Here is a 13,269-nt window from a genome sequence, read left to right as displayed (position 1 = left end):
CGCCGATAATCCATTTAAAAGTAGGAAAAAAAGCTTGTTTTTTGGTTTTGGAGAGGAAGTTTCTGAGCCGTGTGTCTGCAGGTTTTCGGGAAGAAGGCGAGGCGAAAGTGACGGAGAGCTACGAGTATGACCTCATCGGCGTCACGGTGCACACGGGCACGGCGGACGGCGGCCATTACTACAGCTTCATCAGAGACATCGTCAACCCGCACGCCTACAAGAACAACAAGTGGTGAGATGATTATCTCGGGTGCTGGAAATCCTTGAAAACACTTGAATTTTAGTGTGGTGTTTTCAAGGTTTGAAAAGGTCTTGGATTTAGACTAAAGGTCTTGAAATGTGTGTTGTATGTGATGACATCTATGATAGAACAGAGAAAAGAAGATCTCCATATTTGAGGGACTGAAAACAGCATTTTCTAACATTTCTTTATGAAAAATGACTTTTGATGATGAACAGATGATGAAAATAGTTGGTGATTATATTTCTGTGGATCTGTTAGTGGAATTAGTTTTCCTTTCATTTGTGGTCCTTCTGTAAAAAGCTGTCTCCAAACATCATGTTGGTTGTTTAGAGGACAATAACATCTCATTTAATGTGATGAACAAGTGACATAATAAGTAGACTGAATACTGACCATTGGATTGGTACAAATATGGAGTTTACCACAGCTGGAAGGGGCTGGAAAAGCATGGAAATGTACCTTGAAATGCTTGAAAAGTGCTTGAATTTGACTTGAAAAGGTGAAGGAACCCTGATTATTCAGTGTTTTTGTTATTTATAAAGTTGCATGTTAGAAGGAGTCGGATTTAAAAACTCGTCTTGCAGGTACCTGTTCAACGATGCCGAGGTGAAGCCCTTCGACTCGGCCCAGCTCGCCTCCGAGTGCTTCGGGGGAGAAATGACGGTACGAGCTGCAAAGTCAAGAAGAAATTTTAAAAAAAACCTTCACTTTTTGGGTGGAATCTTTTGCTGTCATGTGCTTTGTCTTTTCAGACTAAAACCTACGACTCCGTCACGGACAAGTTCATGGATTTCTCTTTTGAGAAGGTGAAGATGATTTCCAGGCTGTTTTTCAGGTTTTTTTGAAGTATGTGAAGGTAATAACGAAGTATTGATTGACCTTGCAGACGCACAGTGCCTACATGCTTTTCTATAAGCGGGTGGAGCTGGAGGAGGAGAACGGGAAGGACTTCAGTTTTGACGTCTCTCCTGATCTGCTGGAGGTACTTTAAAAAAAATTTTTTTTAAAGTTTTGTGTTGTGTAAGTACCATTTATGTATTAAAATGTTCAATTTAATTGTGTCTTTCAGTGGATTTGGCACGACAACATGCAGTTTCTCCAGGATAAAAACATATTTGAACACACATACTTTGGGTGGGTAATCAAACCTGTTATGTTTGACAGAATAAACTATTTAGCTTCCACTATTTGCTCATATTTGTTACTTTTTCCGTCCCAGTTTCATGTGGCAGCTCTGCAGTAGCATCCCCAGCACTCTACCGGACCCTAAAGCCGTCTCCCTCATGACCGCTAAGGTGAGAGGTGTTACAAGAAAGTTGAGCAATTTATATTGTGACAACTTAAAAAAGACGCATCTCATGTTTGTTGCAATCTGAGCCAAAAAGTTGGATCAAAGTTGATTCGATAATCTTATTAAAGGTGAAAGATACGAGATTGGGGAGCCTTTTGATTGCCTCTCTACAGCTCTCAACATAGCTTGTAGCTAACAGTGCTAATGGTGCTAACAGCGCTAATGGTACAAACTACGGAAAGCACGTTGATCGGTGGGGCTGTGAGCTAACCGGTGGGTGGATCGCTCACTTGCACGAACAATCGCAGTAAAAGCGCTGCCAGAGTCTCCGATAACAACACACACAGAGGGAGAGTGACTTGCTCCACTATCTTTACGTCAACAACAGTCGTCTGTTGCCACGTTAAATGCTCTGAATGTCGTATATTACATGTTGTTGTTTTTTTTCATTCAAATTTTAATTGAAATTGTTCACTAAACGTCCTGAGATTTGTGCACATTTTAAATAAAAGTATCTCTGTAAATTGTTTGTTACTTTACAGCAAATGTGTTTTTTCTTTGCAGCTCAGCACGTCGTTTGTCCTCGAGACCTTCATTCACTCCAAGGAGAAGGTACTTTTTATTTTACTTGACGTTCGATGCCTGTAGAACTGTGTGTTGGAGACAAACTGACTGGGTGTGTTTCCTCCCTTCTCCTCCGGTTCGCCTCCAGCCCACCATGCTGCAGTGGATCGAGCTCCTCACCAAGCAGTTCAACAACAGCCAGGCCGCCTGCGAGGTTCCAGCACGGCTCTAACTCATATTCCCGTACGCCCCGTCTGCACTCGTTCAGTGTTTTAATCTCCCTTTCCTCCTCCGTTTCAGTGGTTTTTGGATCGGATGGCTGACGACAACTGGTGGCCGATGCAGATCCTCATAAAGTGTCCCAATCAGATCGTCAGACAGGCGAGTTGATTATCTGTTTATATACACTTTATTTCATTTGATTGTTATTTATTTATTAATTTCCTGTTTGTTTGTTTTTTTTCACTCAGGTTTAATTACTTATTATTATTTTTTAATTAATTAATTATTTTTAAATTCTGAATTCATTTATAGTTTGGATACTAAAATATCTCAATACTTTTTATATTTTAAATAAATTAAATGAATATGCAAGAAACTATAATATATATCTGATAGGAAAACATGATAAAAAATGTATTTTGTAAGATAAAAACAATTTGTTTGGTTGATTTTAATAAACAAAAACAATTTAAAGTCAATAAAGAAGTCACAAAAACACAAAATAAAATATATGTATGTCAGAGGATATGAATTATAGTGAAGGGGTGGGATTAAATAAGTGTACTTCTTCCCACTCCTTTTCGGATATGTAAAATGATTTCTACTTGTGTAATATTTTATTTTCTGTATGACCCTTTGCTCTATTCATTTTAACATGTTTGAAATAAAAAATCTAAATCTAATAAATCTAAAAATAATAGCTTCATTATTACCTAATATTCCCCTGTTTTTCATGATTCACTGCGTTCCTCAATCATCTTCCTAGTTTTCTCCTTCCACACATATTTAACGATTACATTTAAGGATTAAAGTGATTAAAACCCCACCTCTTCATACTGGTGTACTCAGTTTAACTTTTAATATCTACCTGTTCTTATTTGAGTCTGTTGTTTTTCATGCTTTGTGTTTGTTTGGTCTGTTTTTTTACTGTTTTACTGTTTTTATTTTTGTAAGTGTGCATGTAAGGCGACCTTGAGTGTCCTGAAACGCACCTATAAATAAAAATGCATTATTATGATTATGATATGGTCTCGTGTCATGAGCTTCACGACTTCTGCTTCTGTGCTCCAGATGTTCCAGAGGTTGTGTATTCACGTCATCCAGAGGCTGCGTCCGGTTCACGCTCACCTCTACCTGCAGCCCGGCATGGAGGACGGGTACGGCCCACCTGATTGGTCGCTTTCCTTTGTACCCGCTTTTTTTTTTTGTTCTTAATCCTGAAGAGACTCAAAACACACAAGCTGCCTGATATTAATATTTAAAGTAATTATAGTAATGGAGATGTTATTTATTTACCTTTTCCTTCATTTAAAGATGTTTTAATATTCTAAGAAACTTCTTTAAAGCAGATCTTTGATGGTTTGAAGCCCACAGAAGTATATTAAGCTTAATTTAGAAATGTTTGGAAGTTTTTTTTTTTTTTTTTTTTTTTTACACCCAAACACCAAAAATCATCAAATTGTGCCACTGGAGTCGAGCAGCACAAGCAGACTGTGTTGTGTCTGCGACATCAGGAGGCGACAGAAATACAAACAGGAGCCGGATGTCATTCAGTGTTCCATCACTCGGGACGCTGAGAAAGATCTGTGGCTGCACATCACTGATGGAAAAAAATATAGAAATATCATAAAATATGAACATAAAGAACAGTTAAAAAAAACAATTTAAAATCAAATAAATATATAAAATAAAATACAATAAAATACGCAGCAACACAACTCATGAAGCAGTAAACGAGTGGGTCTTTAGCTTTGCTTGAATAAATACTATAATAATAAAGTACAGACACCTGAGAATTCTATTTAAATACAGTAACAAAGTATTTGTACGTCTCACCTCTGGGAATCAGTCACACGGTCCCTACAGTAACACATACTTCAAATACACGCTGCTTTTTAAAGGAATACTTATAATAAATTAATTTTGTATGACTTCCTGAGGGATTAAAACAGTCAGCTGCTCCGTTGACCCCACGTTGACCCCTGACGTTGACCTCTTTTTCCCTCTGTGGCTCAGCTCCGACGACATGGACGGTCCCGTGGAGGACATCGGCAGCCGGTCCTGCGTGACCCGCTTCGTGAAGACCCTCCTGTCCATCATGGAGCACGGCGTCAAGCCCCACAGCAAACACCTGACGGAGTACTTCGCCTTCCTCTACGAGTTCGCCAAGATGGGAGAGGAGGAGGTCGGTTTCACACACTCACATATTTACACAGATAAAAAACAAACGTGTGTAATAGAAAGATCAGGTTACAGTCATGTGATTAATCCTAATCCCTCTGTTCCACGTGGATTTGTTCTCGTCCGTCTCCAGAGTCAGTTCTTGTTGTCGCTACAAGCGATTTCCATCATGGTGCATTTCTACATGGGAACCAAAGGCCCCGAAAATGTGAGTTTACACGCAGTGATGACTGTATTTATGTTTCACATCTCACTGTATTTAATCACGACACTACTATTATCTGAATTCTTATTATGTTGGCTTTCTTTCTTGTTAAATGCCATTTAAAGTCTGTGGCCCTCTTAACAAATAATTCACGTGTGCTTTGAGTGGAGTGTAACCGGCGAGTGTCCCCGCTCAGCCTCAGGTGGAGGTGCTGTCGGAGGAGGAGGGCGAGGAGGAGGACGAGGAGGAGGACATCCTGTCCTTGGCGGAGGAGAAGTATCGTCCTGCAGCTCTGGAGAAGATGATCGCCCTCATCGCTCTGCTGGTGGAGCAGTCTCGCTCCGAGAGGTACGACGCTCTCTTTAACATGATGGAACTTTTGCACAGACGATGGAAGGTTATATCGCGGATCGGGAGACAAAACACTTAAAAATACGATGATCGTGGTGAATTTTCATTATCGGGATAATCGTGAACATCGTCAAGAGTTCACTATCATGGTAGAGATGTAAAAATGACATCCTGATTTAAAGAATAAAAATAAATACATACAGGAAGTATCGTGTAATTGAAAAAACACTCGCATGTTTTTAATTTAAATTTTAAAAAGTCTTACATTAGACTTGCACACGTCATTTTCTTTTATTTTTTTTAATTTTTATTTTATCGTATATTGATGCAAGATTTGATTGATGATTGCCTTAAAATTATTACATTTATTATTTATTTTTCTAGAAAAAAAAATTCTCTCTCAAATGCAACACAAATTAGTTTCTTTAACAAAATGTAAGGTAAAGTGATTCCAGTTTTTTTTAAGCTTATTTTGATGATTATTGGAATTAATGGCATTTATTTTGGTCGGGATAACGGTGGCCTAAAATCATCATATCCTCCCACGTCTAGTTATAAATTATAAAATGCCCCATTTTTAATGTAAACTTTTTAGATCTCGGCCTTAGATAGTAGATCTTTAGTCAGCGGCAGCTCGGCTCGTTGGCGGCGGCGGCGGTGGCGGTGTGGTGATAAAAGTGACGGTTTGATTCTCTTCCTGCTCTGCAGACATCTGACTCTGTCCCAGAGTGACATGGCGGCGCTGACGGGAGGGAAAGGTTTCCCCTTCCTCTTCCAGCACATCCGAGACGGCATCAACATCAGGCAGACCTGCAACCTCATCTTCAGCCTCTGTCGCTATAACAACCGGCTGGCCGAGCACGTAGGTTAAAACAAAAATAGGACTTGATGTTTTAATAAGATACCAAAGGCTTGAAACTGACCTCCATATATGTGTCTGATATCAGAAATAGAAAAATAGAAAGAATAAAACAGTAGCAGGGTAGAAATACTCTGTATTACGTTTAAGTATTTAATTTGATCCTTTTCAAGGAGACATTTCAGGAAAAACTTGTAATTTTTTTACAGTGTATTCCTGGATATTTTGTTGTTGTTTTTAATTTATAGCAGTAATATTTCAGTTTCTTCCACCTGATAAAAGTATACATAGTATACTTTTACATTTATTTAACTTTTTTCTGATGTTCCAGCTGTTTGAATGTAGTAAATATTCAGCCACAAAAAAAACTTTAAACCTCAGAGCTCAAGTATTTGCAGAAAGCAGCATAAATATCCATCCTGATACTGAAACGAGTGATTCTCCTCCCGACTGCACAGATCGTGTCGATGCTCTTCACCTCCATTGCGAAGCTGACTCCTGAGGTGAGCTTATTATTATTATTATAGTAATACTAGCTAATGTGTATATATAGAAGAAGCGGCTCTGCAACAGTCTTCCTTTCCTCCGTCAGGCTGCCAACCCTTTCTTCAAGCTGCTGACGATGCTGATGGAGTTTGCGGGCGGACCTCCGGGGATGCCCTCCTTCGCCTCCTACATCCTCCAGAGGATCTGGGAGGTAAATAAATACGTTTTTTAATCACAACCTGGAGAAAGTAATCCATGCCCAGTGTTTCCCCTAGAATTTTTTTCAGGCCCGGTGGTACCCACCGAAAAAACCCTAAACAGATGAGACGCGTGGGATGGTGTATTGGTGCAGTTGGATTAAGTCAGGTGCCACAGCAAGCAGTCTGCAATTCTGCAATTATTATATTTGCATTCAACATTTTTGTTCAACCAGAGTGTATTCAAGATCACAAGGAGAGAGTGACTTATTAAGGTGCTGGTTGATGGAAATGATCAGGGTCCAGAAAAATATGGCTGGAAAATGATGAGCATCACATTAATAGCTACAGATACTGTAAAACACTACAACGACATATGAGTGCATATATTGTCTTATTTTATCAAGTAAAATATAAGTTAGAGGTTTACTCAACAGCAGTTAACTCAAAGTTCCACATCTTATCAAAAACAATCCTCCCCCCCGGGGAGGGGGGGCAAACGGGCTTTGGCCGGTTGTACATACGTCATCACGTCCTAATACTACACACACATGGCGTGATGTTGTTTTTAAGGAGCGCCGTCTCTGCTTATATTTCTCGACAACACTCGACCTGCATCAGCGCATGTGCGCACGAGCGGATCTGTGCGAGCAGACAGCGCGAGCGCAGCGGGTTTTGGACGGAGACAAACAGCGGCATTTTTATTATGTAAAAATAAATAATAATGTAATGTAATAAAATAAATATTATGGACCCTATGGACCGGTTCCGCTCACACCACGAGTCTAAAGAGTGCAACAGCTTATCAAAATACAGTGTCAACGTTCCGTGTTTTCAAAGTAGAAAGCGACATCGTGGTGGTTTAATGAGGCGGAACGGCATCAGAACAACATCAAGCGTGTAAAGTACACGAAAAACGTAGCGGGAGCGCGCGGCGAGGATTGTTGCGGCCGCGCGTCTTGCGGAGCAAGTCTGCTGTGCTGCGCGGAGGCGCTCCTAATGTAAATGATTATTGATTTATGAATGAATTGATAGGTGGCTTATTTTTGGTATATTGATTTTTTTTTTTGGCCTGGCGGCAGGTCTCCTTGGCCTGGCGGGCCGCCAGGCCTGTACAATGGTAGGGGAAACACTGCATGCCTTTTGTTTCCTCACGGCTGGATTTCTGGCTTGACGGGGGTCAAAGTTCACTTTTCCCCGTCTACAACAGGTTCAAAGCGTGGCAGCGAGGATTCTAACCCGCTCTAGAACATATGACCATGTCTCTTCATTGGCTGCTCATTCCATTTTAGAATTAGTTTAAAAACTTTGCTAATAATGTGAAGCAGTTTGTACCTTTTGTTTTATAAAGCACTTATTATTATTATTATTATTCCAGAAAATGCTGTTTGATTGTTTTGATGTCGCTTCTCTTAGTGTGGCAACACTAAACGTTTAAAGAACCCGTTTTGACTTCACGCCTGTTTTGCCCCGTTCTCGCCGTCAGGTGATCGAGTACAACCCGTCCCAGTGTCTGGACTGGCTGGCCGTCCAGACTCCCAGGAACAAGCTGGCCCACAGCTGGGTGCTGCAGAACATGGAGAACTGGGTGGAGCGCTTCCTGCTGGCTCACAACTACCCCCGCGTCCGCACATGTAAGAGCCCTTTAGTGGTTTTAACGTTCTGTTAGAAATAAAAACCCTACCCTGTTTTTAAAAATTGTATTCTTGTCTGTCAATTATATTTCTGTGTGTGTACATGTTGGTGTGGGTGGAAGTATTATTTTTTAATTTAATTAATTTTTTATTTATTTTTTTTACTTCGGATTAAATTCAGTACATTTTATTTTATTTTATGTTTATTTAAGACAAACAAAAGTGTTAAAATAAAAACATATTTACATATTCCAAAGATGAAATCAACGTTGCATTAATCATTCTGCTTTGATAATCTCTGCTGGAGCATTTCTGTGTTTTCATGGATGAATAAATGAACATAATTAGCATTTTGCAACGAATGAAGTAACGTCTCTCCTCCTCCCTCCTCCAGCGGCGGCGTACCTCCTCGTCTCCCTCATCCCCAGCAACTCCTTCCGGCAGATGTTCCGCTCCACGCGCTCCCTCCACCTGCCGACCCGCGAGCTGCCGCTGTCGCCCGACACCACCGTGGTCCTCCACCAGGTGTACAACCTGCTGCTGGGGCTGCTGGGACGCGCCAAGCTGTACGTGGACGCCAGCGTTCACGGCACCACCAAGCTGGTGCAGTACTTCAGCTTCATGACCTACTGCCTCATCTCCAAGACGGAGAAGCTCATGTTCTCCGGGTACTTCATGGACCTGTGGAACCTCTTCCAGGTACTTCTCAGTTCTCCGTCTTTTAGGAGTTACTTCATGTAAATCACAACTTTATTTTATTTATTTATTTCAAATTAAAATGAAAAAAGTAATAATAAAAATAATACTAATAATAAAAGAAAAAAAAAATATATATATACACACACATACACATATACCAACATGTACATACAAACATATACATCCATAAACACAACTTTTGAACGGTATAATAACCGTTTGCTGCCCCGAGTCTCTCGTCTGAAGCTTTTTTTGTTGTTGTCGTCTCCGTCCTTTCAGCCCAAACTGTCGGAGCCGGCCATCGCCACCAACCACAACAAGCAGGCGCTGCTGTCCTTCTGGTACAACATGTGCGTGGATTGCCCGGAGAACGTGCGCCTGGTGGTGCAGAACCCCTTGGTGACCAAGAACATCGCCTTCAACTACATCCTGGCCGACCACGACGACCAGGAGGTGGTGCTCTTCAACCGCGGCATGCTGCCCGCCTACTACGGCATCCTCCGCATGTGCTGCGAGCAGTCGCCCGCCTTCACCCGGCAGCTCGCCTCGCACCAGAACATCCAGTGGGCCTTCAAGAACCTGACGCCTCACGCCAGCCAGTACCCTGGGGTGAGTCTCCGTCAGACTCTGTCATCACGCAGGCTTCATTGATTCATATTACCCTCTAGTTTCAGTGAGGAGAGGCCATTTTATCTGTATACAGGGTCGGTACGGGTGCTGGAAATCCTTGAAAACACTTTAGTGCGGTGTTTCCAAGGTTTGAAAAGTGCTTGGATGTAGAATAAAGTGCTTGAAATGTGTGTTGTATGTGATGACATCTATGATAGAACAGAGAAAAGAAGATCTCCATATCTGAGGGACTGAAAACAGCGTTATCTGACATTTCTTTATGAAAAATGACTTTTGATGATGAACAGATGATGAAAATAGTTGGTGATTATATTTCTGTGGATCTGTTAGTGGAATTAGTTTTCCTTTCATTTGTGGTCCTTCTGTAAAAAGCTGTCTCCAAACATCATGTTGGTTGTTTAGAGGACAATAACATCTCATTTAATGTGATGAACAAGTGACATAATAAGTAGACTGAATACTGACCATTGGATTGGTACAAATATGGAGTTTACCACAGCTGGAAGGGGCTGGAAAAGCATGGGAATTCACCTTGAAGTGCTTGAAAAGTGCTTGATTTTGACTTTGGAAAAGTATAGGAACCCTGATTATAGCACCTTTCAACAAAGTGCTTTACATTAAACATTGGAAAGAAACATATAAAATGACATTCAGATCAAATAATGATAAAAAATGTTTTTTAAAACAAGCAATAAAATAAAACCAAGAATATAAAAGTATTTACTTTTTTTTTTTTTTTAGGTTACACTCTTCAAATATAACATTTTAAAGCCCCTTTTTCTTCCAAAACACTGTCACATGAACAATAATCGTGTGTGTGTGTGTGTGTGTGTGTGTGTGTGTGTGTGTGTGTGTGTCTGTGTCTGTGTCTGTGTGTGTGTGTGCGTGTGTGCGCCCCCTGCAGGCGGTGGAGGAGTTGTTCAACCTGATGCAGCTGTTTGTGGCGCAGCGAGCCGACATGAGAGAAGAAGAGCTGGAGGACATCAAACAGTTCAAGAAAACCACCATCAGCTGCTACCTGCGCTGCCTGGACGGCCGCTCCTGCTGGACCACGCTCATCAGGTCAGCACACACACACACACACACACACACTTATCGTCATGGAAACGTCCAATCCAGGCCGAACCCTGGAACAGTAATCTGCTTCCAGGAGCTTTGTTGTCTGGATCCTGACTCTGGTTTTTGTTGCTGTTCCTCTTAGTGCCTTCAGGGTTCTGCTGGAGAACGACGAAGACCGGCTGCTGGTGGTCTTCAACAGAGGACTCATCCTCATGACCGAGGTAGGACCAGGACCAGGATCAACTCGTTACATCAGACCAAAAAAAGACCAGCATAAAAATAAAGAAACCAGCTTTTATCATGAGGAGTTTTAATCGGACTGAATGATTTAATACGTCGTGTTCCTCTGCAGTCCTTCAACACTCTGCACATGATGTACCACGAGGCGACGGCGTGCCACGTCACCGGAGACCTGGTGGAGCTGCTCTCCATCTTCCTGTCCGTCCTCAAAGCCACGCGGCCCTACCTGCAGCGCAAAGGTCCGGTCCACCAGGATGTCACTATTTACATTACATTTTTATTTTAATAACCGGAGAGGAAATTCAGATGTTGTTGCAGAACAGACAGAAATACAGATGAATAGAGAAAGTAAGAGAATCTATAAATGAGCAGAAATGCTAGTCACACATTATAATATAAAGTGGGATATAAAGTTATTATATGTAATTATTTTATTTATATAGCAGGTGCAGACTGGAAGACAATATGACATGAAATGTTATATGATATAGTACAATATAAAAATACGATACTGTACTACTTTTACTGTTTTGTTCAATTATATACTATATTTTAAAACAATATTTACTACATTTCTTGTCATATTTTGCATAATTGCTTGTGTTTAGCTGTTTTTATTATTTTAATTGTATATACCATTTTATTGACTTTGTCTATTTACCTGTATTTATTTCTGTCATTCCACCTCAAATGAAGAGTGTGTGTGTGTGTGTTCTGGTTGTTCTGAGCAGATGTTTCTCTGTCTTGTCCAGATGTGAAGCAGGCTCTGATCCAGTGGCAGGAGAGGATCGACTTTGCCCACAAGCTGCTCACGCTCCTCAACTCCTACAGCCCCCCCGAGCTCCGCAACGCCTGCCTGGGTACCTGCTTCCCTTTTAATCGCAACAATAACAACATTCATTCATTTTGTCTGGGATTAATAAAGTTATTCTACTTTTAATACTTGAAGTACATTTTCCTGATCACACTTGCATACTTTTACTAAAGTAATTCATTCAATGCAGTGTGGTATTAGTACTTGTACTTTCGGAGTACTTCCTCTACCTATGGCTGTAATGTTCCCTGCTCTTTGTTGTGGTTCTTGCAGATGTTCTGAAGGAACTGGTTCTGCTGAGTCCTCACGACTTCCTGCACACGCTGGTTCCCTTCCTGCAGCACAACCACTGCACCTACCACCACAGCAACATCCCCAGTGAGTCTGCTGCTCAGGTGTGTTACCTCCCGCTGTCAGAGGCCGGCTCCCTGACTGTGTGTGTGTGTGTGTGTGTGTGTGTCTGCAGTGTCCTTCGGTCCGTACCTGCCCTGCAGAGAGAACATCAAGCTGATGGGAGCCAAGAACAACATCCGGCCTCCGAGACCGGAGCTCAACATGTGTCTGCTGCCGTCCATGGTGGAGAGCAGCAAGGTACGCTCACCTGGCACTCACCTGCAACTCTGTCACATGCAACTCTGTCACATGCAACTCTGTCACCTGCAACTCTGTCACCTGCAACTCTGTCACCTGCAACTCTGTCACCTGTTAAGAGGTCTTTAGTTTTTAGTTATTAGAGAAAACAAACCCGTTGAAGACGTCACTAATCAATAAAGCAGCAGATTAATTGATGATGCGTAGTTGTACTTCCTTCCATCGCTGAACTAAAGTTAGCACCGTTGTAGTTGTACTTCCTTCCATCACTGAACTAAAGTTAGCACCGTTGTATTTACCGTTGTATTTACACCTTCTCGCCGTGTGTGTTCCTCAGGGTAAAGACGAGGTGTACGACCGGATGCTGCTGGACTACTTCCTGTCCTACCACCAGTTCAGCCACCTGCTGTGTCGCGTCGCCATCAACTGCGAGAAATTCACCGACACACTCGTCAAACTGAGTACGTATAAATATATACTATATGTATATATAAATATATACACATATATGAATTTCCATATTTACTCCGTCTCTCAGGTGTGTTGATAGCGTACGAAGGACTTCCTCTCCACCTCGCCATCTTCCCCAAACTGTGGACGGAGCTCTGTCAGTCACAGGTGCGTCACACCAGACATGTGATTTGAAACGCAGCCGTGTGATTGGCCGTCCAGCACTGAGGTTGTTTTCGTTGCTCTTTCTAGTCCGTTCTGGCTAAAACGTGTGTGAAGCTGCTGTGTGAGGATCCGGCCTTCAGCGAGTACATCAAGTGCATCCTGATGGACGAGCGGACGTTTCTCAACAACAACGTGGCGTACTCCTTCCTCACCTGCTTCCTGCACAAGGTACGACACATTTGTTTTACTTTTTATTATTATTTCTACGACACTGTATTAGTTTTATTTAGAACGTGTCTGCAGAGGACGCATTGTCTCGCTGCCACCGTGGTGGTGGTGGTGGTGGTGGCTACCCCCCTGGTCTGGATGGTGTCGCCATAGCAACCC

General features: G+C 41.8%; 1 protein-coding gene across 5 annotated transcripts in view; it reads left to right on the top strand.

Moving 5' to 3' along the window:
* The window catches only part of usp34 (ubiquitin specific peptidase 34), a 56,219-nt gene that overhangs the window by 39,631 nt on the left and 3,319 nt on the right, over positions 1 to 13,269 (top strand). For all 5 annotated transcript variants that reach the window (XM_084006422.1, XM_084006421.1, XM_084006420.1 and 2 more), the window contains exons 48-75: positions 82 to 232; positions 829 to 907; positions 997 to 1,050; positions 1,131 to 1,226; positions 1,314 to 1,378; positions 1,464 to 1,539; positions 2,100 to 2,147; positions 2,248 to 2,313; positions 2,400 to 2,480; positions 3,393 to 3,478; positions 4,338 to 4,506; positions 4,636 to 4,710; positions 4,904 to 5,055; positions 5,767 to 5,920; positions 6,376 to 6,420; positions 6,510 to 6,614; positions 8,087 to 8,234; positions 8,629 to 8,933; positions 9,213 to 9,542; positions 10,468 to 10,625; positions 10,765 to 10,843; positions 10,975 to 11,101; positions 11,615 to 11,722; positions 11,950 to 12,054; positions 12,143 to 12,267; positions 12,605 to 12,728; positions 12,806 to 12,885; positions 12,970 to 13,110. In XM_084006422.1, coding sequence (XP_083862548.1) covers positions 82 to 232; positions 829 to 907; positions 997 to 1,050; positions 1,131 to 1,226; positions 1,314 to 1,378; positions 1,464 to 1,539; positions 2,100 to 2,147; positions 2,248 to 2,313; positions 2,400 to 2,480; positions 3,393 to 3,478; positions 4,338 to 4,506; positions 4,636 to 4,710; positions 4,904 to 5,055; positions 5,767 to 5,920; positions 6,376 to 6,420; positions 6,510 to 6,614; positions 8,087 to 8,234; positions 8,629 to 8,933; positions 9,213 to 9,542; positions 10,468 to 10,625; positions 10,765 to 10,843; positions 10,975 to 11,101; positions 11,615 to 11,722; positions 11,950 to 12,054; positions 12,143 to 12,267; positions 12,605 to 12,728; positions 12,806 to 12,885; positions 12,970 to 13,110 — 3,332 coding nt within the window. The remainder of the gene's footprint in view (positions 1 to 81; positions 233 to 828; positions 908 to 996; positions 1,051 to 1,130; positions 1,227 to 1,313; positions 1,379 to 1,463; positions 1,540 to 2,099; positions 2,148 to 2,247; positions 2,314 to 2,399; positions 2,481 to 3,392; positions 3,479 to 4,337; positions 4,507 to 4,635; positions 4,711 to 4,903; positions 5,056 to 5,766; positions 5,921 to 6,375; positions 6,421 to 6,509; positions 6,615 to 8,086; positions 8,235 to 8,628; positions 8,934 to 9,212; positions 9,543 to 10,467; positions 10,626 to 10,764; positions 10,844 to 10,974; positions 11,102 to 11,614; positions 11,723 to 11,949; positions 12,055 to 12,142; positions 12,268 to 12,604; positions 12,729 to 12,805; positions 12,886 to 12,969; positions 13,111 to 13,269) is intronic.

This window comes from Eutrigla gurnardus (assembly GCF_963514095.1).
Source record: "Eutrigla gurnardus genome assembly, chromosome: 3".
Lineage (NCBI taxonomy): Eukaryota > Metazoa > Chordata > Actinopteri > Perciformes > Triglidae > Eutrigla > Eutrigla gurnardus.
This window is presented reverse-complemented; position numbering and strand designations above follow the sequence as displayed.